General features: G+C 29.9%; 5 protein-coding genes across 5 annotated transcripts; 1 reads left to right on the forward strand and 4 right to left on the reverse strand.

Moving 5' to 3' along the window:
- Window positions 1–4,095: 4,095 nt before the first annotated feature.
- LOC111876001 (uncharacterized) lies at window positions 4,096–5,093 on the reverse strand. The gene is made up of 2 exons (XM_052765065.1): window positions 4,230–5,093; window positions 4,096–4,179 (listed from the first exon to the last, which is right to left on the reverse strand). Exons 1-2 carry the CDS (start codon window positions 5,091–5,093, stop codon window positions 4,096–4,098), a joined length of 948 nt encoding a protein of 315 aa, XP_052621025.1.
- A 1,389-nt stretch (window positions 5,094–6,482) lies between these two features.
- On the forward strand, window positions 6,483–7,953 carry LOC111875991 (uncharacterized). The gene is made up of 2 exons (XM_023872516.3): window positions 6,483–6,796; window positions 7,423–7,953. The coding sequence occupies exons 1-2, from the start codon at window positions 6,572–6,574 to the stop codon at window positions 7,624–7,626; spliced, it is 429 nt and encodes a 142-aa protein (XP_023728284.1). The 5' UTR covers window positions 6,483–6,571; the 3' UTR covers window positions 7,627–7,953.
- Window positions 7,954–22,598: 14,645 nt separating this feature from the next.
- Window positions 22,599–23,126, reverse strand: LOC128126901 (uncharacterized). Its single transcript, XM_052765067.1, has one exon. It carries the CDS (start codon window positions 23,124–23,126, stop codon window positions 22,599–22,601), a length of 528 nt encoding a protein of 175 aa, XP_052621027.1.
- Window positions 23,127–23,364: 238 nt separating this feature from the next.
- LOC128126903 (uncharacterized) lies at window positions 23,365–23,897 on the reverse strand. The gene is made up of 2 exons (XM_052765072.1): window positions 23,879–23,897; window positions 23,365–23,801 (listed from the first exon to the last, which is right to left on the reverse strand). The coding sequence occupies exons 1-2, from the start codon at window positions 23,895–23,897 to the stop codon at window positions 23,365–23,367; spliced, it is 456 nt and encodes a 151-aa protein (XP_052621032.1).
- Window positions 23,898–24,050: 153 nt separating this feature from the next.
- On the reverse strand, window positions 24,051–24,440 carry LOC128126906 (uncharacterized). Its single transcript, XM_052765077.1, has one exon. It carries the CDS (start codon window positions 24,438–24,440, stop codon window positions 24,051–24,053), a length of 390 nt encoding a protein of 129 aa, XP_052621037.1.
- Between the last annotated feature and the right edge of the window lie 1,327 nt (window positions 24,441–25,767).

Raw genomic sequence — 25,767 nt, forward strand, 5'->3', positions numbered from 1 at the left:
ACAACCCCCGACTCTACTCGTCGAGTCTAGCAAGAACACAACGAGTTCACCTTCAACCATAACATCGGGACCATCTTCAATCGACACGCCGAGTTCATCCTTGAACTCGTCGAGTTCATCCTTGAACTCGTCGAGTTCATCTTCATTATATAAACGTGTCCAATCTATGACTCGTCGAGTTCTATGAACAACTCGTCGAGTCCGTCTTCATGGATTGGGAGATTGCCTCGGACTCGCCGAGTTCATCCTTGAACTCGTCGAGTACGATAATTTTCAAGTCCACTATGCACCCAGACTGGCTGAGTTCCTAACCAACTCAACTCATACCTGCTAGCAGAAGGGTTTTGGGCAAGGAAACGGCCTGACTCGTCGAGTCCTATAAGTGACTCGCTGAGTCACTCTATGTCCAAATATATTTAGACGATTTTAGTCGAGCACAAAGCATCCAGGACCTAGATCTAACCTTCTAGGGTCGGAATAACATGCAAACATACTGCCTTTACATCCATGCATGACCCTTTTTTCTCAAAAGGCCAAACCAACCTCTTAAACTTTGCATGGGGAGTTTTAATGGCATAAAGCTTCGACTTTTATGCCTTAACTATCCACAATACTCTCAGATCTGAAAGGATCTTGCTTGGGGACGTCCAAATCCCACAAGCACCCATTCATGGACCAAAATCTTCATAAAAGGGACAATAAAGAGATCTATTAAATCAAAAGCCAAGATGAAGACTTGATTACCAAGAAATGTAGCCATTGGAGTTTATCTTCTGGATCTACTTCCTCCTTCTTGAACCTCCAACTTCCTTCTTCTCCTTCTTCCTCTTCAAGAGTACACAAATCTCACAAAGGCGGCTCAAACACTCACAAGGTGCACTAGGGTTTTGTGGGTGAGGGTTTGGGCTCTGGAGGCTGAAGATGAGGCTGAGGGAATGAGAATATGATTCTTAAATAGGGCACCAAGTCCCGAAATTAGGGTTTCCCAACCCAGGCCAGACTCGCCGATTCAGTCCCCCGACTCGCCGAGTCGGCCACTTAATCCGCGACACAGAACTTGCTCCTACTCGTCGAGTTCCTCCCTGGACTCTACAAGTAGACCTCTTGACTTGGGATTTTTCCTTTCCTTTCTTGACCTTCTAAATTCGGGGTCTTACACCCAACGTACACAAGTGTATGTCCAACGTACTAGGGCGCGCCTAGTACGCTCAACGTACCTATGTACGCTTAGCGTACTCTCTTGATTCCCAAAGTTGCAACTTTTAACCCTTAGGCTTCTCGTGGGTCGACTCCTTTAACCCCCACAGACTACAAATGACAAAATAATAAAAGAGATGATTCAGAAATACCTGCAAAATCTCAGGATGTTACACTCCAAAACAGTGCAAAATATCTCATGCAAAATAGAAAGTACCCGATACGATCCATGATAAAGAAAATAAAAAATATACAATGCAATACTAATAAAAAGAGCTAAAAATACTAAAATAAACCAATAAAAATAAGGAAAAAAAATAAGTTATCAATTTTTATGTTTTATTTTTTTATGTATTACGTATTTATATGTATTTTTACGTATTTATGGATTTTTTTAAGTTTTTTTATATAGATGTTTATGTATTTTAAATATATATGAGTAATTTTTTACGTATTGTATGTATTTTTTGTAAGTATTTTACATATATAAAATGTATTTTTTTGTGTTTTTTATATATTAAGTATTTATATATATTTTTATGTATTTATGTATTTTTTAAAGTTTTTTATATACATTTTATAGTATTTTATGTATTTTAAATGTATAGACATATACTTTTTTTTACATATTTAGATGTATTTTTAAGTATTTTACATATATATATTTTTTTATTTTTATATGTTTTTTTATGTATAACGTATTTATATGTATTTTTACGTATTTATGTATTTTTTAAAAGTTTTTTATATAAATGTTTATTTATTTTTATGTATTTTAAATGTATAACCTTATTATTTTGAAGTATTTATGTATTTTTTACTTCAAGTCGTCTTCAATATTTCATCTAATTCGCACAGCTTCTTCGAATATGTCGAGATGGTTTTCCTATATATCCACATGATTTAAGTTTTTCCTATTCGATGTTTAATTTTAAGATAAATGAATAAGACAAACTTAAACTATGTAGGTATGTGGGAAACTATGTAGACATACATGAAAAGTTATACGAATTGGATAAAATGGTTTACATGACCTGAAATAAAAAAAATACTTAAATACGTAAAAAAAATACATCTATACATTTAAAATACAAAAATATCTATATAAAAAACTTTTTAAAAAATAGATAAATACGTAAAAATACATATAAATATGTAATACATAAAAAACTTTGAAAAATACGTAAATTAGTAATACATACAAAAAATAACACATAAAAATAAATGAAAATGTGTAAAGTACTTAAAAATACATATAAATACGTAAAAAAATATGTATATACATTTAAAATACATAAAAAAAATATATAAACATATACATATAAAAACCTAAATAAATAAATAATACAAAAAATATATAAATACGTAATACATAAAAAAATAACACATAAAATTACAATTAAAATGTGTAAAATACTTATATATATATATATATATATATATATATATATATATATATATATATATATATAAATACGTAAAAAATACGTTTATACATTCTATACAAGTTTTGACGAAATTTTCAGAAAAATCCTATTATTTTGGAAAAATTAACGATTTTGTCTCACAACCTACTGAACAAGTCAAAAATTGCTAAAATGAATAAGTTAGTCGGTTTCTTAAGCTTTTCTATTCAAAAGGTTAAAAAGTCGGGACTTTTCTATTTAAATAATAAAATTTAGGACTTTATTAAAAACTAGTTGTAAACCCATGTATTACATGAGTTTATTTAAAAGAAAAATTGAATATAAAATTCTTAGCATTTTGAAAAATTTGAATTTATAACAAAAATTAGAAAAATATTGAATTATTAAAATTAATATGTTTTTTTAATTTAAACTAATAGTTTAGATAAATAAACATAGGAAACTAATGAGCCTTAATTTAGAAATTTTGAAATTAAAAGAAATATCAATTAATGATATTGATAAACATTTATTATTACATTTATGACAATTATTACATTTAAATATTATGTGGAATTTAATAAAATGGAAAAAAAAAACACAAAATGTCATGTGGAATAAATTTAAGTAAAAGTAACCACAAAATAACATATGGCCAAATCAACGAGAATATGACATGTGCAAAAAGATTTTTTATTTATTAGAATAGATATTTTCAAAATATTTGAACATTTTTATAGATTCCCTAATATAAAATCTTACTAGGTATGTACTACATTTCCAAGTGAGTACCATAGCTTGGAGATGTTGTTTGTCTCTTAGTTGCGAGATATTAAGTGCAAAAAAAAGTGTATGTTGAAGTATGAAACGGTGCAAATGTACGTAACACTTAATTTAACTATTATTAGACCATCCGTTATACCCACCACATACCACATATGTGGTGGGTGCCACATCAGCACCACATTCCACTACCACTAACATGGGATACCTACCACTAAGACACCACTCCACATCATTATTTTTATTTTTTTTAATTAAAAAATACAATAAAATTACTTTTTTTTTTAATTCAAAAATTACAATAAAATTACATTTTTTATAATTAAAAAGCATTCATTTTTTTAAAACTATTTTTTCATTAATTATAAAAATAAAATAACAACTTTAAAATACATTACATAGTTAATCTAGAAAAAAAAACATTACATTAATAAGAAAACGAACAAACGTATATATAAAAATCCTAATCGTCGTTCATGCTATTTTGGTACAAATGTTCCGCGACATCTTCTCGAAGATTGAAACACGTTTCATTGTTATGAATTTCAACAACTCGCTCTAAAAAAGCATTCGTTCCGGGTACAAACTCATCAATTGGAACGACAACGTCGTTCGGATCATACGTGCAAATCGCTCGACCTTCATCTTCAATAATCATATTATGCATTATAATACATGCTAGGACCATTCGTTTAATTCTTTCTTTATCCTAGAGTCGTGTAGCATATTTCACTACATGCCATGTTTGCTTAAGGACTCCAAATGCCCTTTCGATATCTTTTCTCACCGATTCCTGTTTTTTGTAAAAAAAAATTGCTTTTCACTTCGAGGAACCGAGTATGCCTTCATCAATGTAGAATAATCCGGGGATATCCCATCACCAAGGTAGTAACCGTATTTGTACGCGTGCCCGTTTACCGTGAACGTCATATCAGGTGCTTTTCCGGTCCAAATATCGTTGAAAAGTGGAGACTGACTAAGAACATTAAGGTCGTTGTTAGACCCCGCTACTCCAAAAAAGGCATGCCATATCCACAAATCTTGAGATGCAACAACTTCTAGGATGATAGTTGGTTCACCTATATCTCCTCGAGTGAACTGACCACGCCATGCAGTTGGACATTTTTCCCAAGCCACATGCGTACAATCTAGACTGCCAAGCATACCAGGAAATCCATGCCTCTCTTCATGAGCCGAATATAATCTCTCAATATCACGTTGAGTAGGTTTACGCAAATATTCTTCGTGAAAAACCTCATAAACACATGCAGAAAACCAATCTACACATTCAACTGCGGTCCTCTCGGATACTTTCAAGTATTCGTCAGATGCATCAAATGCTATACCGTATCCCAAATACCTAAGAGCAGCCGCACATTTTTGTATACTACTAAAATTCATTCTTCCTCTAGCATCGGGTTTTTGTTTGAAAAAATCATAACGAGATTTTAAAGCATTACTAATACGTAAAAATATAGTCTTATTCAGACGGAAATGACGTTCGAATGAGTCGTCATTATAAAGACAATTATCGACAAAGTAATCACGTACCAATAAGTCGTGTGCGGCTTGGCGATCACGATTGACGACCGCCCTTGTACGCGCTGCATTCGAACTGTCTTCGGCGTGAACGTGTTGCACAACATTGAAGAATGTCTCGACAAATTCTACGTCGTCATCCGAATCAAAACTTTTTAAAAATTCCATATGTATTGTGGGATCCATGTGTATGTGTTTTGTGATTTTAGAGAATAGAATGTGGTGTAAATTTTGGTATAATAGAAGTGTTATTTATATTAGTAAATTGTGTTTGAAAAAAAAACGGCCAAAATAGCCGTTCAACGGCCAAAAAGTTCGAACACCAATAACAATTCTCGTTTGAGTCCGTCGTCAGGAACACGAATGACAACGACCACGACTAACCACGAACCATCGGGGCGGTGTGCACGAGCGTGGTTCGTGGCCACCTCAACCACGAAGTGGCTCGTGGTTATTATACCATTCGGCCTTATGATATGATGGAGAGAACATAAAACCACACAAACTTGAAGAAGGCTTAAGCCACATGGAACATGAGATTTGGGAAGACAAAATGGAAATAAAGTTAAATGTCATCATATACTAACACCGATGTTGTAGAAACATGTAAATGAAGATATACTAACACCGATGTTGTAGAAACATGTAAAAGCTTCATTGTCGACACTGTAGAAGGAAATGAAGATTATGCAAGCATATTATCCAACACCACCCCAAACCAAATTTTAGTCTAAACAAAAACCGGGTCGAAAAAAAGAACAAAACAAAACAATTACCATCAAATACCGGTTGCCAAAGACATGTGGAAGATATGGTGGATAACCTATTGACTCATGTTCAAATCTTGGCACTACTCAGCCCTTGTGGCCATGGAGGTTCGCCTGCAGTGACTCCAGGGCATGAGGCAAAGTCTCATGTTTGCAGCGGGGGATTAGTCGGTGCGCGTAAGCTAGCCCGGAAACCCTCGTTAGGAAAGTTCCCTTTCCAAAAAAAAGAAAAGACATAGTATCCTAATGGTTCATCAAAGACTGAAAAAAAAAAACATAATATCATAAATCGATTCAAGACTACAGCCAGACATATAGTGTTCAACTACAAAAACTAAGTGTGAAAGTGATTCTCATATCTAAAAGAGGGTCAAACATTTTTTATTAAAAAAAAGGATGCAGATGCACATGTTGGAATTAATATATATATATATATATATATATATATATATATATATATATATATATATATATATATATATATATATATATATATATATATATATATATATATATATATATATATATATATATATATGACAACAGCCTAATTTTTTTATTATATATTATACGTACATATTTATTTAAAAATTAAAATAATATAATAACAATAACAGCTTTTTTTTTTTTTTTTTTTTTTTTTTTTTTTTTTTTTCCTGATTGGTCCCGAACATTTGAAAATATATTTAAATTTTCAGAAGAGCCCCTCTTCGTAAATCTATCAAACTAAATATTAAACAAATATTTGAAACCTTCAATGCCTTTAAATACATGGCAATAACTCCTGTAATAAATGCTCTTGTTCTCTTGAAAGAAGACAGGCAATAACTCTGAACTTTTTCTTTTACATCAAAAAAAAAAAAAAAATAAAGAAAGAAAATGGAAGAGGGAAGAGTTGGTTTCATACAAGAAGCTTTGAGAGGTTTTCTCAAGTGTTTAGGGTTAGAAAGTACAGGAGGAAAAGACACTCCTCCCGTTGAAGGAGAGGTCGTGAATAACCCTCCACCACCACTTAATCCGACACCACAAACCACTTATGAACCCCTACCCTCTGTAGATGATCCGTTTACCACCGATCCACTCGTTGAAGCTCTGACGTCATCTGTAAGTAACTTCCAAATAAATTTATCTGCAGCTATAATGACGCTCTCAAGCGCTTCTCTTGCATATATATATTATGTTCCCTTCGTTGAATTAACTGAAGATTCCAGTGGTTTTGTTTTCAGTATAGAAGTACTTAAGTCGAACCTCTTAAGACTCTAAGAAAATTAGATCATATTGTTACACCTAATCCGTATACGAATTGAACGTAAAATCGACTACCAAACTAGTTGGCATATAAAGTATTATATATAAACCCGCCACCACACATAGAACTATAAAAAAAAGTTGGCCCTTTATCTCTAATTTGGGATGTTCAAGAATATTCATCCATTATGTTGCTTTATTTACCATTTTTGCAGTTTTAATTTTCTTTTAGTACTTTTCTATTGAGTGAGCTCATTATGCTCTCAGGGTTGTATTTGTTATATGTTGTTGACATCTTATGACAAACTTATTGAATTTGTTGTGAAAATAAGGTGGTCATCTAGATCTAGAGACATGGTGGATAATTAATTGAGTTATACGCAATTGATTTTGTGTCTATTAAATAACGTTTCAATCTGGCATATATCTTAATTAAAATTTGTTGTTATATTAATACATTAATTATGTGTAATTGCCATTAGATTGAGAAGCCTGTAGTATCAACAAGGGATATTGGTGGTGATGAGAGTAATTTCAGTATGGTTACTATAGATGAAATTATGAACACAAGTGGAGGCACAACCGCTGAAGCACATTATGTTGAGCTACTGGACAATGGTACAAACAATATGAGCCTCCTTACTACTCGTCTAATTAGCAGCGGGGGTGGTGGAAAAAACCATTGAAGCATCAAAAAAAAAAAAAAAACGATGGTGATCACATGCAGTGGTGATGGTAAGACCAATCAATAGATATGGCCACTAATAAATTACAGTACGTTTGTTGGTCTTGTGATCATCAGTCATTTCACATCATCACATGTTTAATGTATATGTATGTCCAAGTTATACTATGGTCTCTTTTTCGTATGTGTGGTTTGGTCCTATTCATGTCTTTATATATTCTGGTTTGTACAATTTGGTAGCTAATGTAAATTTAATATTCTGAATATTGATTTTGTAGATATCCAAATAAAAGATAATAAACTGGTGATGCATGATAGTGTGGTTTCATATTATTTGCTTGATAGTTGATATATACATTTTCATCGAAAATGGCAAATATATATATATATATATATATATATATATATATATATATATATATATATATATATATATATATATATATATATATATATATATATATATATATATATATATATATATATATATATATATATATATATTCTGAGGCCATATGAATAATTATACACCAGAAATTAACTAAACACTGCAGGGAAAGAAAACTACTAAGCAGATAAACACAATCAAACCCTGAAACTAATACAAGATGAAACAACTGAAATGAAATCGCTACTACAAATTAAGGAACCAATAAACCCAAGTTTTGTAATGGATAAAAGTTATAACCCAGTATTAGCTTATTGCAACCATGCCTATGCATGAGAATCCCATATGCTAGAGTTGTTGTTTATAAGGCTGGGGGAGTGGTGTTGCTCTTGTCGAGCTCCACCTCAGCTCCAACAAAGATGATGTTGTTGCTGGACCAATTTGGAGAGAGAGAGAGAGAGAGAGAGAGAGAGAGAGAGAGAGAGAGAGAGAGAGAGAGAGAGAGAGAGAGAGAGAGAGAGAGAGAGAGAGAGAGAGAGAGAGAGAGAGAGAGAGATGGGATGCAATTAAAGCTCGGCATGAGGTGGGTTGGGGTTTGCCGAGCCACGTCAACATTGCAGAAGAGGGTGCCGAACCCATTGTCTAAATTCTAATGAAATTTTGCTATTCAAAAAGAAAAAGAGAGAGAGAGAAAAGGACAATCCCATATGAAAGTCTAAAAACACTTATTATATGCAATTATTACATTGGAAAAATAAAATCCGATCAGACATATATATTAAGGCTATCCGTAGTGGAGGGAGCTTCACGTGTGACGTGTGACTTGCTTACGTGGAGCCTCTCTCCACGCGTGAACAGCTATAAGATTTCGTCCAAAAAGTATAAAAATTTGTAAATTCGTCACAAAAGTTGTTGGAAATCAGTCAAAAATCCATCGGAAATCCTCACATATCCGTTGAAAATCCATCACAAAATATAAGTGTAAATCCGTCGGCAAACTCTTTAGTGACGGAAACTTCCGTCGGAATTGAGGCATTTTTTTTCTTCTATTAATGCAACTCCTAAATTCTTTTCTTTCTTAATTCACCACTGCTTCTTGGCATGCGACCGTGTCTAATGAGTATTTATTTTAAGGGTTTGGCAATAAATCTTAACTATTGTTCATGACTTAATGTGTGTATCCTCTGTTCCAAAATTATTATCTATGTTTGACTTTTAAAATTTGGTCATAAATAACTTTATTTGTGTTATATAATTTTTGATGAAACTTATAGCAATGAAAATACATTTAAAAAACAATCTATTAATATATCTTGTATAAAAAATTATATAACAAAAAATAAATTATTTAAAGTAAAAGTTTAACAAAAAAGACTTAAAATGTCAAATATGAACAATAATTTTGAAACGAAAAGTGTAATTTTTTTCCCCGAAGGTTTATGGTCATTCAAAATTTCATCACACTCATATGATTTGCTACAACAGTTTTCTAGGTTTCTTCCTCTTCTTCTTCTAATTTGCTTTAAGTTTTAATTTTATAGAAGCAGATTGGTCCAAGTTATATTAATTAGAGAACTTCTCTCAATGTGTGGATTAGAAGTTAGAACCCGGACCTCCAATTTAAAAGTTAAAATTTTTTTTTATAGTTTGACTTTCATAAAGGAAAGTGTTGGTGGTTCTTGATGACTATAACACTTTAGATTTTGAGTGTTGTTCTCAAGCATTGATGTCCACGACCAGACCACCACCAACGTACCCATATTGAATACTCTATTCTTGTCTTTTATGAGCATTAATGCGTAATAACAACCCCACATATTAAGTGCCTTTACGGTTTACCTATTAAATATACGCTTCAGATTCTTAGATAAAAATCGATAGATTCGAGTCTCGATCAATCACTTCTTTTTAGCATCTAAAATGGAGGATGAGTTTGTGTATTGCATGCATATACAACAAGCTTTGAGGTCGATATTGAGATGTTTGGGGTTAGAAAATTGGAGAAATATAAAAGCAGATGTTCCTGATGGTGATAACGAAGAAAACGAGGCTAATCCACCACTATCATCATCGCTGCCACTATCGACATCTACTAGCCATAATCCTCATACAATAACATTTGTAAGTGCTATATTAAACTTATGCAAGCAAAAACCATTCTTTGTCAAAACACAGAACCATAAAATAATATATTATATGGCCATTGTTTATTCTTACTTTTTACTCTGTCTCACACATTTTTATGCATCTCATAATTTGCTTTAATGAATGTATGACCAGATTAAATTTAAATTTTGTCTAGTACTATTCTTAAGCTTCCAATGGTTTATATTTTATTTGTTTCTATTACAAGATTCAATTTTTTAAAATGTTTAAAATCATACTTTCTGATCTATTTTTAAAACATTGACAGGTAAGTCAATTTCAATAATTTTATAGTACAAAAATGACCAGCAATATACACATGCGAAAGTTGAGGTGTTTACTAGTTTAATGTCAAGAAATAATTTATCCTGTCTTTATACCTTTTAATGTAACACGTACATTTTTGTTAGGACTTTTGATACAGATGTTTCATGTTCAAAAGTCGGTACTCAATGTTTGTGTGTCTGAGTTACTTTGTTTAATATATATATATATATATATATATATATATATATATATATATATATATATATATATATATATATATATATATATATATATATTATAAAAGCTCTAAATTTTTAATGTGTAATTGGAAAAAACCCTAATATTTTTTTTTATTATTGTTATGATCACAACTTTCTCACAGAATTATTATTCTAGCCACTTAACGAGTTTCATGGTTAACTTCGTTAATTTTTTGCAAAATCAGTCCTAAAAAGTTCAAATTTGATCCCTAGGTTTGCAAAAAATTACACCACATGGTTTTTTACCATTATTTTTCGTTTTTTGTATATTTTCGAGTTTTTTTATAAATATATATACATTTTTTATTTTCTTTTTTATATATATTTTATTTATTTTCATTTTTTTAAACTTTATTCTTCAACAATTTGATTTTTTTTACCTTTTGTTTTCTATTTTTTAGTGTATATATAGAGCATATTAAAGTTTTTTTTTTTCTTTTTCATAATTTTTTTCATTTTTCTTTTCATATTATATTTTTAACTTTTTATCTTTTTATTTATTTTTTTCTTACTTGTATTTCAATTATTTGTTATTATTTTTTTTGTATTTTTAACTTTTAATTGACATTTTTCAAAAAATGTAAAATGTATTCATATATTAGAGTGTATTACAATTTTGATAATTTATAGTTTTTTTATTTTTTTTTTATTTTTACTCAAGTAAATAAAATAGTTATGTTTATATTTGTAATTTCGGTCCAACTTATTTTTTTTTTATTCTTTTTTTCTTTAGTGCTATTATATTTATGTTAAGAAAAAATAAAAATTAAAAAAAATAGATTTTCGTTGAGATTTAGTGTTGCAATGTGTTATATAACTTGCAAATTAAATCATATTTTTTATATGTGATATCAATAGTTTAAATTCAACATAATATTTTTCAATTTGATAATAGACTAAAAGAAAGAACACAAATATAATAATAGTCGGTCTCTATAAAAAAAAACTTGTTATAGTAATTTAATTTGAATTCAAGTTCTTGAATCTAAATAAATAAAAACATTAGAAAAATCATAAATAACTAAAATAGAAAAATATATATATAGAAAATAAAAGGTAAAAAGGTAAAAAAAAAAGTTCAAATTGTTGAAAAATAAAGTGAAAAAATGAAAATAAATAAAATATATATAAAAAAGAAAATAAAAAATGTATATATATATATATATATATATATATATATATATATATATATATATATATATAAACCCGAAAATAAATAAAGTATACAAAAAACAAAAAATAATGTTAAAAAACAATGTGGTGTAATTTATTGCAAACCTCATGAACCAAATTTGAACTTGTTAGGACAGATTTTGCAAAAAAAATTAACCAGGTTAACCATAAAACTCGTTAAGTGGGCTAGAACAATAATGAAAAACATCATAAATGGTCTCTGTGGTTACCCAAAATCTGAAGTTTAGTCACTGTGGTTTAAAAACCTCATAGATGGTCTTTGTGTTTTCAAAACTTTTGATGTTTGGTCCTTTTTGCTAACTCCGTTAAGTTTGTCCGTTAACTGAAGGGTATTTTCGTCATTTTACAACCACAGGGACAATTTATGATGCTTTCTCGTATTTTTTAAAAAAAGAAAAAATCAAATATAATTAAATATATAAAAGGTCTCTCTCTCTCTCTCTCTCTCTCTCTCTCTCTGTTGACATCGATTCCTCCCCTCTTCTTCCTTGGTACCCCGGTAACCCTCGTCCCCCTTTGATAAGATTCTTGAACCAGGTTTCATTCTTCCAAGATGAATAAAAGCGTTTCTACACCAGTGGACCTCAGTTACTCACCGACCTCGATCATGGAAGCCATCGGTGTCCTCATGACCTACCCCATGTCTTCTTACCTCGAACAAGAACTCGACAAACGCTTTAATCTCTTCCGTTTATGGAATCTCCCCCAGAAAAACGACTTCTTCAAGGAGAATTTCGGTTCAATTCGAGACGTTGTCGGAAACGCCAACGCCGGTGCAGACCGAGAATTGATCGACTCGTTACCAGCTTTAGGGATTGTATCTAATTTTAGCGTGGGGTTAGAGAAGGTGGATTTGGGGCATTGTAAGCAGAAAGGGATTAGGGTTACTAATACACCTGATGTGTTGACCGATGATGTAGCTGACTTGGCGATTGGATTGATGTTGGCGACGCTGAGAGAAATTTGTGAGTGCGATCGATATGTTAGGGCTGGATTGTGGAAGAAAGGTGACTTATCGAACCCAAGCATATCTTGCAACCTGAAGAACCTCTTCGCAACATCAAGAGACAATCTCATCCTTCGGTCCCTGAGGCCTTGAGCTGTGTTTATCTTGCTGTGACGGTCTTTCTTGGAAGCTTTCTTTCCCATTGAAGAGTTATTCTGAAGAATTACATGAGTGTTAAGGTGATCGTTGCCAATAGTTGTAGCATATTTTCCGTTATTATTGGTTAGTTTTTCCATGGTGTACTGCAGATTACTAGTCTTCCGAGTTGAGTGTTCATAAGCTACAATGACAGTGTCGTGATAGTTATGATTAGTAGAGAAGGGCCGATGCTGTTGTTGGAAAATCTCAGGTTCGTCTTCTAAAGGGATGTAATGAGGGCCATTCAAGTTCTGTGAGGAGAGGATGTAGGGTGGTAATAATCTTGAGAAGGTAATTTTGAATGATTTTGAAGATTAAAGTTGATGAAAGAAGTCTTTGGGTAGTTACTACTTGAGAAAGAGGTGTCCTGGTTGCTGTAGGAGGAAGGATACATCTCCTTATAAGTCTACTTTCCAGAGAGATAGCTACATATATATTAGATATGTTGAATGTACGTATGATAGATCTAAAATGGACCTTTGAGACCTTAATTTAGTTATACGAGAGAGAGAGAGAGAGAGAGAGCTTTTATATATTTAATTATGTTTAATTTTTTCTTTTTTTTTAAAATACGAGAAAACATCATAAATGGTCCTTGTGGTTGTGAATTGACGAAAATACCCTTCAGTTAACGGACAAATTTAACCCCAGTTAGCAAAAAGGACCAAACATCAAAAGTTTTGAAAACACAGGGACCATCTATGAGGTTTTTAAACCACGGGGACTAAACTTCAGATTTTGGGTAACCACAGGGACCATTTATGATTTTTTTCAACAATAATTATGCGAGAAATTTTGGGCTTATATATATATATATATATATATATATATATATATATATATATATATATATATATACATATATATATATATATATATATATATAAATATATATATATATATATATATATATATATATATATATATATATATACAAGGAGATGATCAAATGAGAACACATAAAAGGTTGAGAACGCGAGAACAATTGTAGACCATCCATTCCATAAGGGCATAAAAGGAATTTTACAATGTAATTAAATATAGATAATTAATTAAATCCTACAATCATGGGATGTTGTCTAATTAATTGATTTTTTACCTAAATACTATAAATGAATTTAATCTATTTTTAATCAAATAGATTATTAAAAAATTTTGTTTACGATGATTAAAAAAGCATTTTTTTATTATTATTTTTTTAGCAGTATATCCAAAAAATTAATGAATTTATCATTTTCAACTAAATGTGTGTATTCATACAAAAATAAAACATATTTGTAATCATATATGAATTTGTTGTAATCGTCATTGAATAGATGAATTAAGTTGTAATAATAAACGAATATAACACAATTTATAGGAAAAAATTACAATATAACTATAATCATAAATAAATAGAACATATTGGATATATATATATATATATATATATATATATATATATATATATATATATATATATATATATATATATATAGATTATCCATCTACTCATAAGTACTAACACAAAAAGTTACAATGTAATGCATATCTGTTTTTCTATAATCACATATGAATATAACATAAACAAAAATTTGAATAAAAATAATAAACTATTATTATATAATCATCAATGAATAAGGCGAGATCTTTTCCACTTTGTATTGTTTGGTTGTATATTAACACTCCAACATCCCGTTTGTAGAAGCATTTCGATTTCCTCTATACACCATCAAATAAAGAAATAAATACAATGAACAATCAATTAAATGAAAAGGATTTAGAAAAACACATATTATGTCAAATTATAAATGAAGAAACATGAACAAAATATAAAATACATATGAATTCGTATAATTATATTTATATTTATACATGAATATATTTATATATTTATATATATCATTAACAAAAAATAATACACTTCTAATCATAAATTAATATCATAGTATAAACCATTAATTTTTGTCAAGTTGTTGAGCATGTTATTTGTGGGGGCTTTTTCCAAAATACCAACTTGACAAACAAATTAAAAACATATTGAGATCAATATATATTAAATTATTGAACCATGTGCATATTCAGAAAACTCAAATGAATGACAAAGTTCAAAATTTTAAGCAATATTAGCGTTGTAAAATTCAGAATACCAAATTCTTATATCTTAAATATTTAAACTTTAAAAGACATCCAAAAAGTAAACTCGTAGATAATATATTCTTTCAAAATTAAAATACAAAACAACAAAAACCAAAAAATAGGATTCATCTTACCGGATAGAGATTAAGAAGTGAACCTTTTTATGCATTTAACAAAAATCATTGATTTTTATTCCCCAGAGACCTTCTGATTCGCATGAATTAGTTGATATCGGGTTTCTAGGATTTGAAAAAGGCTTAGATTCAACATTGTAATTTCCAGTGGATGCTGTAGGGTTTTCTTTTGTCCAGCGGCTACTGTAGGGTTTTTTTGGTGGGTCTCGATGCATAAAAAAACTATTGGTGGTATCGGCTTCTATGATGGCTGTTCCATGGAGATTTTAGTGTTGGTGTTTTTGTGTCTTGTGCGGTGGCTAAGATGAAGAAAACTCAAAGGGTCGGCCGGCAATGGAGAGATGAGAGGGAAGAGGCGTACATTTTTTTAGTGTTGGCTTCCATCGATTAGGGTTTAAAGGAAACGTAAGTGAGATGTGAGAGAGACAGAGAGATTTTAGGAGCTGATAAAAATAGGATAAAACCTAATGACTATAGTACCCTTTTAGTCAATTAAAAATTTACAGTTTAATCCTATGACTTTCAGAATTTATATAAATGACTCGTTAATATAAACCTTTGATTTTAAAATTTAGAGGGCTTAGATCTGTTCTCGCGTTCTCAACCTTTTAGGCGTTCTCATTTGATCCTACTCCTTTATATATATATATATATATATATATATATATATATATATATATATATATATATATATATATATATATATATATATATATATATAATATTTATGTTCATACCATAGATGTCAATCAACATTTGAACCTAGGTCTCTGTCTCTCTCTCTCTCTCTCTCTCTCTATATATATATATATATATATATATATATATATATATATATATAGAGAGAGAGAGAGAGAGAGAGAGAGAGATAGAGAGAGAGAGATAGAGATAGAGAGAGAGAGACCTAGGTTCAAGTGTGGATTGACATCTATTGTGTGGATATGTGGATAATGTTATTATGTGAGAATGACAAAGAAAATATGTTGTTTGATAATAAAAATACGTTCAATCTTATATAATTATTTTAATTATTAAGCATATTCAATAATTAAATCGTCTATAAGGTTATTATACACTTTTTTTAATTATTCTCATTCTGTCATAATGTTATCAGAATGTTTATTGAGTCGTATTCTGTAAGAATTAAAATAAATAAAAAACGATGAATGAGAACAAAAATGAATTAGAATTGGTGAGAATCCATTAAAATAACAATAGTTCTGTGAGATTGAACGTATTCATATTACTAAGCAACATATTCTCTTAGTAATTTTCATAAAATAACATTATCCACACGTCCACATAATAGTTGTTCATCCACATTATCACCTAGCCCTATATATATCTTATACTATATTATAAAGCACATTGGTCATATCTTGAATTTTAAGAAGTATAAGTTATAAAACATTTTGTACAAATCAATTATGCATAAATAATTCATTAATAGTTGCCAAAAGTTTGAACTTGAATTAAGAAAAGTAATTAAGAAATTCAATTTGGAGAAAAATGAAAAATTTAAAGTATTAAATTCATATGTATAAATTAATTTACATTTCTTAAACTAAACACTAATATTAATTAATTTACATCAATAATATAAACATGTAATATAAAAATAAGGTATGAATATAAATATTTTATTTAAAACCAGTAATTTTTTATTACATAATAACCAATAATAAAATATAATTATTATTTCCCCAAAAAAATTGTTTGTCAAAAAAGCGATTAATCACCGTCGTTTTGTGCGGGTACACATCTAATGTGTGTGTGTGTGTATATATATATATATATATATATATATATATATATATATATATATATATATATATATATATATATATATATATATATATATATATATATATATATATATATACTGTCATAGTTCTGGGAAAAAAATCAACTTCTTGTTGGTTTAATACGAATATGGGTACGTTATAAAATAATGGACAATTTTGCATTATAACATTTAGGATTTTAAATGTATCTATATTTTAATTAAATACTACATAGAGAGGATAAATTAATTATTGACATTAAATTAATTGAGATTTTTTGCAGTATAGCAAAAACCTTTAGCTTAACGGTATGATGATATGTCCTCCCATGAAATTAAGGGTTTAAGTCTTATGTGAAATACATGTGCAATTAAGGATCAAGTAGTTTTAGGAAAAACCGCACCAACACTCTATGAACATCATTATATATATATATATATATATATATATATATATATATATATATATATATATATATATATATATATATATATATATATATATATATATATATATATATATATATATTCACAAGGGCCTTAGCAATAGTAGTTTTTTGGGCTTTTGGTTTTTACCACAAATCTTTGGTGCATTTAACGCTTTTCGCCCTTAAATTCAAAACTTTTACATTTTTGTGTTTTGACTTTTATATATATATATATATATATATATATATATATATATATATATATATATATATATATATATATATATATATATATATATATATTAAATCACAAGGGCCTTAGCAATAGTAACTTTTTGGGCTTTTGGTTTTTACCACAAATCTTTGGTGCATTTAACGCTTTTCGCCCTTAAATTCAAAACTTTTACATTTTTGTGTTTTGACTTTTATATATATATATATATATATATATATATATATTAAATCACAAGGGCCTTAGCAATAGTAACTTTTTCGGCTTTTGGTTTTTACCACAAATCTTTGGTGCATTTAACACTTTTCACCCTTAAATTCAAAACTTTTACACTTTTGCGTTTTGACTAAAATGTTATGCCTTTTGGTTTTTGCCACAAATCTTTAGTGAGTTTGACAATTTTAGTCCTTGCACTCAAAAGTTTTATATTTTTGATGTTTTTGCCACAAATCTTTAATGAATTTGACAGTTTTCGTCATTGAACTAAAAACTTCACATTTTAACATAAAAAACCTGCTTTTGAATTTTGTCACCATATTTTCTCAACTTTTGCAACTTTAATATTATTGCAACAACATTTTTGAATTTTCTCCAGCAGTGTCCATTCTTTCGGTTGTACACTTTTGACATCTAATTTTAGGGGTTGTCGACTTTCTTCCCTATTTGTGGTGATTTACAATTTCAGTACATATCTTTTAAAGTTTGCTGCTTTTTCCCATATTACCCCACAAATCTTTAGTGAGTTTGACAATTTTAGTCCTTGCAACCAAAAGTTTTATATTTTTGATGTTTTTGCCACAAATCTTTAATGAATTTGACACTTTTCGTCCTTGTACTAAAAACTTTACATTTTAACATAAAAAACCTGCTATTGAATTTTGTCACCATATTTTCCCAATTTTGGCAACTTTAACATTATTGCCACAACATTTTTGAATTTTCTCCAGCAATGTCCATTCTTTCGATTGTACACTTTTGACATGTAATTTTAGGGGCTGTCGACTTTCTCCCCTATTTGTGGTGATTTACAATTCCAACACATATCTTTTAAAGTTTGCCGATTTTTTCCATATTACCCCAAAAGCGGCGTAGCCGCGGGCTCTTTACTAGTTAATACTAATTGTACCAACTTTACTCAAAGCATTTCTTAGTCATTACAAAAAATGTTACCTCCATTTAACAAATGGTGCCATGTTAAAATCTTTTAGACTCCCTATAGCCAAACCACATTTTTCCTTGGAATTAACACCAAATTCCATTTAACCCAAGCAATCTCTCTATACGAGTCACTCATACCCTAAAAAAACGCGATCGCAAAGACTCTAAAGCACTAATCACATACTCTGACACTTTGAACATAAACATATATAATAAATACCAAGATTGTTAAGAACATATTTAATCCACGTCGACCTTTCTCCTACAGAAAACAAATTCACTTTCCAATTTATCAAGACTTTTCAAACTTCTAAACCACCATATTCCAATTAACAACATAATTCATATTTGCACCAACATGTAATTGCCACCGTCGATTTACAACCATTGCATAACCTATTTCTCTTAGCATTATGTATGCCGCCCTCGTACTGCACCATCGACCCCCATCTAGTTGTTGACTTTTCGTGAAGTTATTATTGTGTCAATGTTGGCGTTGCCTGCAACAACACCAACATATATCTATTTCACTATTGCACCATATCTTCTTTTATTGTTAATCTATTTTGGTTTCAATAACTGTGACAACCTCTCATGTTACTGCCACCGCTCACTTTCTATTGTCAATCAAGCATCGTGTTGTGAACTATTCTGAACAACCCTTCCGACGTCACCTTTTACTTTTATGAGCCTTGAAATGTTGGTATGACTATATGTAGCTCTTATTGTTGTTTTATGTTTTGTTTTTTCTATGTAATTTTTGGGTTTGTTCATTATCATAAACCCTAAAACCACAAAATAAAATAAATATGACTGTCTCGACACCCTCTTTTTTCATGAATAACCAACATTCATTGGAAACCAAAGTAGTAAGGAGCTAGTGAAAATTACATGTAATTGGGTTTTGTAACTAGCTAACCAAAGTAATATCTATTTTCTATTACCAAAGAAAAGAGAACTCCTCAATCAAATCAACAATCACTTTGTTTCATCATATTCTAATAACCATAGATCATGGCATTTATGAATCTCTAAATCACCCGAATGGTAGTGAAAAACTTCCTTTACTATTGTTCCTTCCTCCATGCCCTTTTCGATTCCATTATCAATGTTTTCGATCGTTTAGATTTGCACTATGAATTCGTAGCTCCAAATGTAATATCTGGTGTTGTTCTCGTGTTGATCTCTCTTGATGATATGTGAAAGTGCCTAGGTCGTATAAATGAAAAGTCACACCCACTCTAGAATAAAAACTTGGTTTTACAATACTTGTGATTCATATATCCTCCATATTATTACTAAAGAATCTTGCATCGAAGGAGATTTATCGGACAAAATTTATGTATTTTTCTTAAACAACAAAATGTCTCGTGTGTTTTAGCTTCAAGATACATATAAAAAAAGCTAATTATCTCACAAGTTAGTGTCACACTTTAAAAAAATCTAGTTAATTCGTTAGACGATGTTGTATCCCATATCATTAAAATAGAACTTGTAATGCAAATATTTCACCTATTACACATTACCTCTTTTATCATATTATTGACGATTTTATTAGTCACAACAAACCATTTTCCTTATTTCTTGAAGCTCGGAGTAGGATATTTATTCACGAGCCAAAGGAAGAATACTTCTCTGGTTATTGATATTATTTTCTATCCTCCCACTACATTATACTGTACTTTACTAGTTTAATACCACTTTCCTCGGTAATAGGAAGTAAAAAAAAAGACCACATCAAATCGAAATTTAAATAATAGTTGTCGTACTTCCTTGGAGAGAGAGAGGATAATTCTAAAGGTTGTGTAGGCAGCGGTAAGGGTTACACTATAAAAAAAATCATTTTCAACGGCAATTTTTATCACAAAATCCGTTAGTAAAGATGTTTCACCAACAAATTTACATTAAGTTTTACGGATTCGTGACGAATTTTCAACATATTTGTGATGGTTAATGACATATTTGTGATTGTTCATATTTAGACAATTTTCTTTTTTTGTAAAAATTTGACAATTTAACAAGTTAAATAGTAAAATGTATACAGAAAAAATGAAGTTACCTAATCATGAACAAGACAAAAAGGTAACTACCTTGGCAATTCATTATCCCTTAAATAATATATAGAGTAAATTACACAAATACTCCCTATGGTTTGGGGTAATTTACACGTTTGGTCCCTAACTTATTTTTGTAACTTGGAAAATCTCTACTGTTTGTTTTTGTTACGCACTTGGTTGCTACTATTTGTTTTTGTTACGCGTTTGGTCTCTGTATTACCTAAAAAGACTACTCCCTCCGTTTCAATATTATTGTCCACAGACAAAAAACACACAGATTAAGAAAAACATTAATTATCATTAACTTTATATAATAAAATGACAGTTTTATCCTTACTTTGCATTTAATATCCAATTAAATGCTTAGTTATTTAAGTAATAATGAGAGAGTATTTTGGTAAAAATATTATTTATTATTAGAAGTGGATTATTATTTTGGGACAAACCAAAAAGGAAGGATGGACTATAATTTTGGGACGGATGGAGTATTATTTAGATAAGGAAAAATGGTACGGTATGTAAGGTAAGGTGATGAGAGTGAGGTTGTGGCTGTGTTTTTTTAAATAAATTAAAAAATCAATGGCAAAATAGTTATTTTAGGTAAGACAGGGACCAAGCGCGTAACAAAAACAAACAGTAGGGACCTTCCGAGTTAAAAAAATAAGTTAAGGACCAAACGCGCAAATTATCCTAAACCATAGGACTGTTACTTTAATTTACTCTAATATATAATGACTTTTATATGGATGATACTTCACTAAAAAAATTCAAGTCATCAACTTAACTGGTTATACTACCGGCAATAGAAAGGTCAAAGTGGCCACAATATTTAGAAAAATTACAAAGTCGGGTGATTTTAGTGGAATAAATTTTATTAAAGTGGTTAGAACTTAGAACAATGGCCAAAATATTATGTTCTTTTTATGTAGTTTGCCCTTATGTTTACGGTTTCAATGAACACAGTTAGAACTTAGATAACTTAAATGGAAAAAATCTTAGATAGTTTGATACCGGCCCATATATGTAATTAACTTTGAACTTTATCATATTTTATTTGAAAAATAAAACTATCATATAGACTAATACAAAATCATTTTATATAACCAACTTTTGTAATCTTTGAACAAAATGTAACATGGGGTTATGTGTGTTTGATTCAAAAAGAAAAAAATATGAGACCATAGGCATGGTGTATGTGTTGCATACACACATTTATATTTACATTAAATTGTATGTTGTTGATAATGATGTATATTAGTGAAATGGCATGCAGGAAACCTTTGCGGCCATTCCTCCCCCAAGAAGTCCGATTAGCTCTGGAGGTCCTGGTCAAACCGACTAGATTCATCCACTTTTCCATCAACATAGTGTCTAGTGATGTTATCTTTGTATTCTTGTGTATGAAAATATATTTTTATTTTGTGTTTTGTTTGCTAATATTAGTATATATTGATATTGATTTCCTCTCGTCTCTATCACTTATTTATATAAACTAGATATGTTGTCCATGCTCCGCCAGTGGCGAATTTAGAACCAAAAACCACATGGTTCCTTATGTAAATAAAACTAAAAAAAAATATGAAAGTGTAAAAAATACTAGCGGTGACGGGTCGGGTTGTATGACTAAAATATTTAAATATCAGTTCAATAGTTATAATAAAGTTCTTACAATTGAACCCTACGAGGTCTTATATTTTGAAACATTGTCACAATTGCATCGTTGCCAATACCTTTTAATACATTTTTTTCAATATAAGACACTAAACTACCACTCAAAAATTGATCACTCATTTTGTTGCGTATATCAGTCTTTATTAACTTCATTGCTGAAAATGCGCGTTCTACACTTGTTGTTGCTACGGGTAAGATCAATGCAAGTTTCATAAGAAGGTAAATCTTAGGAAATATTATATGCTTCTTTTCTTCAACCATCTTTTTGGCAAGGTCTCCAATACTCTTCAAATCATTAAATCGTTCATCTTCTCGCATATCTTTAATGTAATTTCCAAGTTCCACTTCAAGAACTCGACGATCATATTCTATAGGAAACTCTTCCGGATAAAGTGAAGCCATTTTCATTATTTTTTCTAAATCAAAGGCTTTGAAAGATCCACTTGGGCACAAACAAGCAATACAAAGAAGTAAATTCGTGTTTGCTTCATTAAAGCGTTGGTTCAGCTCTTGAAGTTGCATATCATTCACTTCCTTGAATACATCAACTTGATAATGGTGCAAGTTGTTAACCTTGAAATATATATATATATATATATATATATATATATATATATATATATATATATATATATACACACACACATATATATTAATAACTAACAATAAAACACAATAAATTTATAAATCAGTGTGGTAGTTGGTAATAAGAAACATTACTAACCTGTGAACCTCTGCGACGACTGTATCCATTAAAATATTAATCTTCCAAATCCACAACTTTAACTTCGTTTTTAGCACAAAACAAATTAACTTTCTCTAAAAGTGGTTCCCATCCTATATCCCTAATTTCTTGAATTGCTTTTTTTGAACTACTTACTTGATTCATGGCATTTATGATATCTTGGTCTTTTCTTTGTAGTATTGTATTCAAATGATCCGTCACTCCCAAGATATCAATCATCAAATGTAGACAAAACACAAAATCAAACGATTTTAACCATTTTAAGATGCGAATTGCTTCAGCTCTACGATCACGATCACTATCAAATTCACCAAGATCTTCAAGTACATCACAAATGGAAGCATATATGGTTTGGATATTTAATAAAGATGCAAAATGAGAACCCCATCGAGTATCAGACGGTCGTTTAATACCGACTTCTTGATTCAAACCGGTACCACTCTCAAGCTCACCTAAAATAAACCACATAAGAAATGAATTAGTCGAATAATTAGCATAAACAAATGAAAATAAACCAAATAAAGCATACCTTCAGCCAATGCTTCCATAACTTTATCTGCTTGTTTTTTTCTTAACTTAGCTCGTCGTTTGTAAGAAGATCCAATAATATTTAACAGCCAAGAAACCACATCAAAAAAATCATTAACCGTCGTGTGATTCTTTGCAATAAACACTAGGGCTAACTGTAACTGGTGAGCAAATCAATGAACAAAGTGTGCAGATTTTGTTTCATTCATAATCAAAGTCTTTAATCCATTGAATGCACCACTCATATTGCTAGCACCATCATAGTCTTGTCCTCTAATCCTACTAGGACTCAAATTCCGTTTTGAAAGCATATCATAAATGGTAGCCTTTAGTGACAAAGCTGAAGTGTCATTAACATTTCTAAGGCCAACAAACCTTTCTACAACTTCACCTTTTCTATTGACAAATCGCAAAACCAATGCCATTTGTTCTTTACATGACACATCACATGACTCGTCTACTAAAATTGCAAAAAAATCATTTCCAAGCTCACCCATAATAACATTTAAAATTACATCTGAACATGCTTGCACAATATCTTTCTGGATTTCACCGCATTTCATTTGTGCGTTTTGGGGGCATTCTTTAACACAACACGATCTACAACATCACATCGATCGACTAACCACTGTAATAATTCAAGAAAGTTACCTTTATTATCCGAGTCTTCTTTCTCGTTATGACCACGAAATGCTAACCCTTGCCGAAGTAGGAACCTAACACAATCAATTGAAGCATTCAAACGAATACAATATTCTTTCTCTTGTAAAGTAGTTTGTTTCTCAAAAGCAGACGTGATTAATTGTCTTTGGTTCATCAAACTTTGGCACTTTTGGACAACAATAGTGTGTGGAGTTCCTTCTTTGTGTTTATCTATTCCTGATTTCCTATTCCAGGCCTTGAATCCAGATTTTACAAAATGATCTGATCCACCTTGATTTGGTATACTTGATTTGAATAGATAACAACATAAACAAAATGCAACATCCTCTTTTATACTATATTCTAACCAATATTTATTATCATCAAACCAAGATTGAATAAATCTTCGAGGTTTACCTCCAAAATCACATGGTGGGAATTTATGATTTAGAGGTTGGAAAGACCCTTTTTGCAAGTATGCTCTTATAATTTCATCTCTTTGGTTTACATGATAAAACTCTATACTTGGTCGTTCAAACAGATCAACAGGTAATGAGTTTAAATCCACCTTTGTATACTTATGTTGTTGTTCGTTATCTTCTTTCTTTTTATAAAACTTATGCAAAGATATTCTTAATTCAATGATTCTTGATTCTGGATTCTGAAATTGAATTATGAAATTGTATGTTACAAGAGTCTCAAACTAATAACCATTATCAATATTTTGTTATCAATATATATATATATATATATATATATATATATATATATATATATATATATATCATAAAATAAAAACAATAACAACTTAACAATGTGCTCAAATTTCAAGTCTAAATAAATAATGAAATTGAATGGATATTAATAAAATTTTAAGAAGGTTAATCAACTAATCAAGACAAGAATTCTAAATAATTACACTGATACGTGGGTCATTTAACTACACCTTAATCTAATTAAATTCAAGTATTACTCTCATCATGTTTGCTAATAAGTAATAAATACATGTTCTTCAAATAAATGAATCAATATTCAATCATTAATTCATTATTCGTGTAAAGTTAAAAGCTTGTGGTGGATAATTAGTGAATTATACAAATCAATGAATCAACCATAATTAATACAACATTACAATTTACAAATACAAACCTGTTAAGTGTTGATCACATCATTCACTTGGCTTCTTTGACTTTCGCTGGAGTCTAGCTTAATTACTAATACTAGGCTTTAATGCTATATAATGTTGTG

Source organism: Lactuca sativa, chromosome 1 (assembly GCF_002870075.4).
Source record: "Lactuca sativa cultivar Salinas chromosome 1, Lsat_Salinas_v11, whole genome shotgun sequence".
In the NCBI taxonomy this organism is placed as follows: domain Eukaryota; kingdom Viridiplantae; phylum Streptophyta; class Magnoliopsida; order Asterales; family Asteraceae; genus Lactuca; species Lactuca sativa.

What these genes read in the sequence shown, in the direction of transcription:
- LOC128126906 (XM_052765077.1), bottom strand. Translation starts at nt 24,440, where the DNA reads ATGAAATGCGGTGAAATCCAGAAAGATATTGTGCAAGCATGTTCAGAT.
- LOC111875991 (XM_023872516.3), top strand. Translation starts at nt 6,572, where the DNA reads ATGGAAGAGGGAAGAGTTGGTTTCATACAAGAAGCTTTGAGAGGTTTT. An exon ending in TTGAAGCTCTGACGTCATCT is followed by an intron (nt 6,797 to 7,422) that starts GTAAGTAACTTC and finishes AATTGCCATTAG; the next exon opens with ATTGAGAAGCCTGTAGTATC.
- LOC128126901 (XM_052765067.1), bottom strand. Translation starts at nt 23,126, where the DNA reads ATGCAACTTCAAGAGCTGAACCAACGCTTTAATGAAGCAAACACGAAT.
- LOC111876001 (XM_052765065.1), bottom strand. Translation starts at nt 5,093, where the DNA reads ATGGAATTTTTAAAAAGTTTTGATTCGGATGACGACGTAGAATTTGTC. An exon ending in ATTATTCTACATTGATGAAG is followed by an intron (nt 4,180 to 4,229) that starts GCATACTCGGTT and finishes TACAAAAAACAG; the next exon opens with GAATCGGTGAGAAAAGATAT.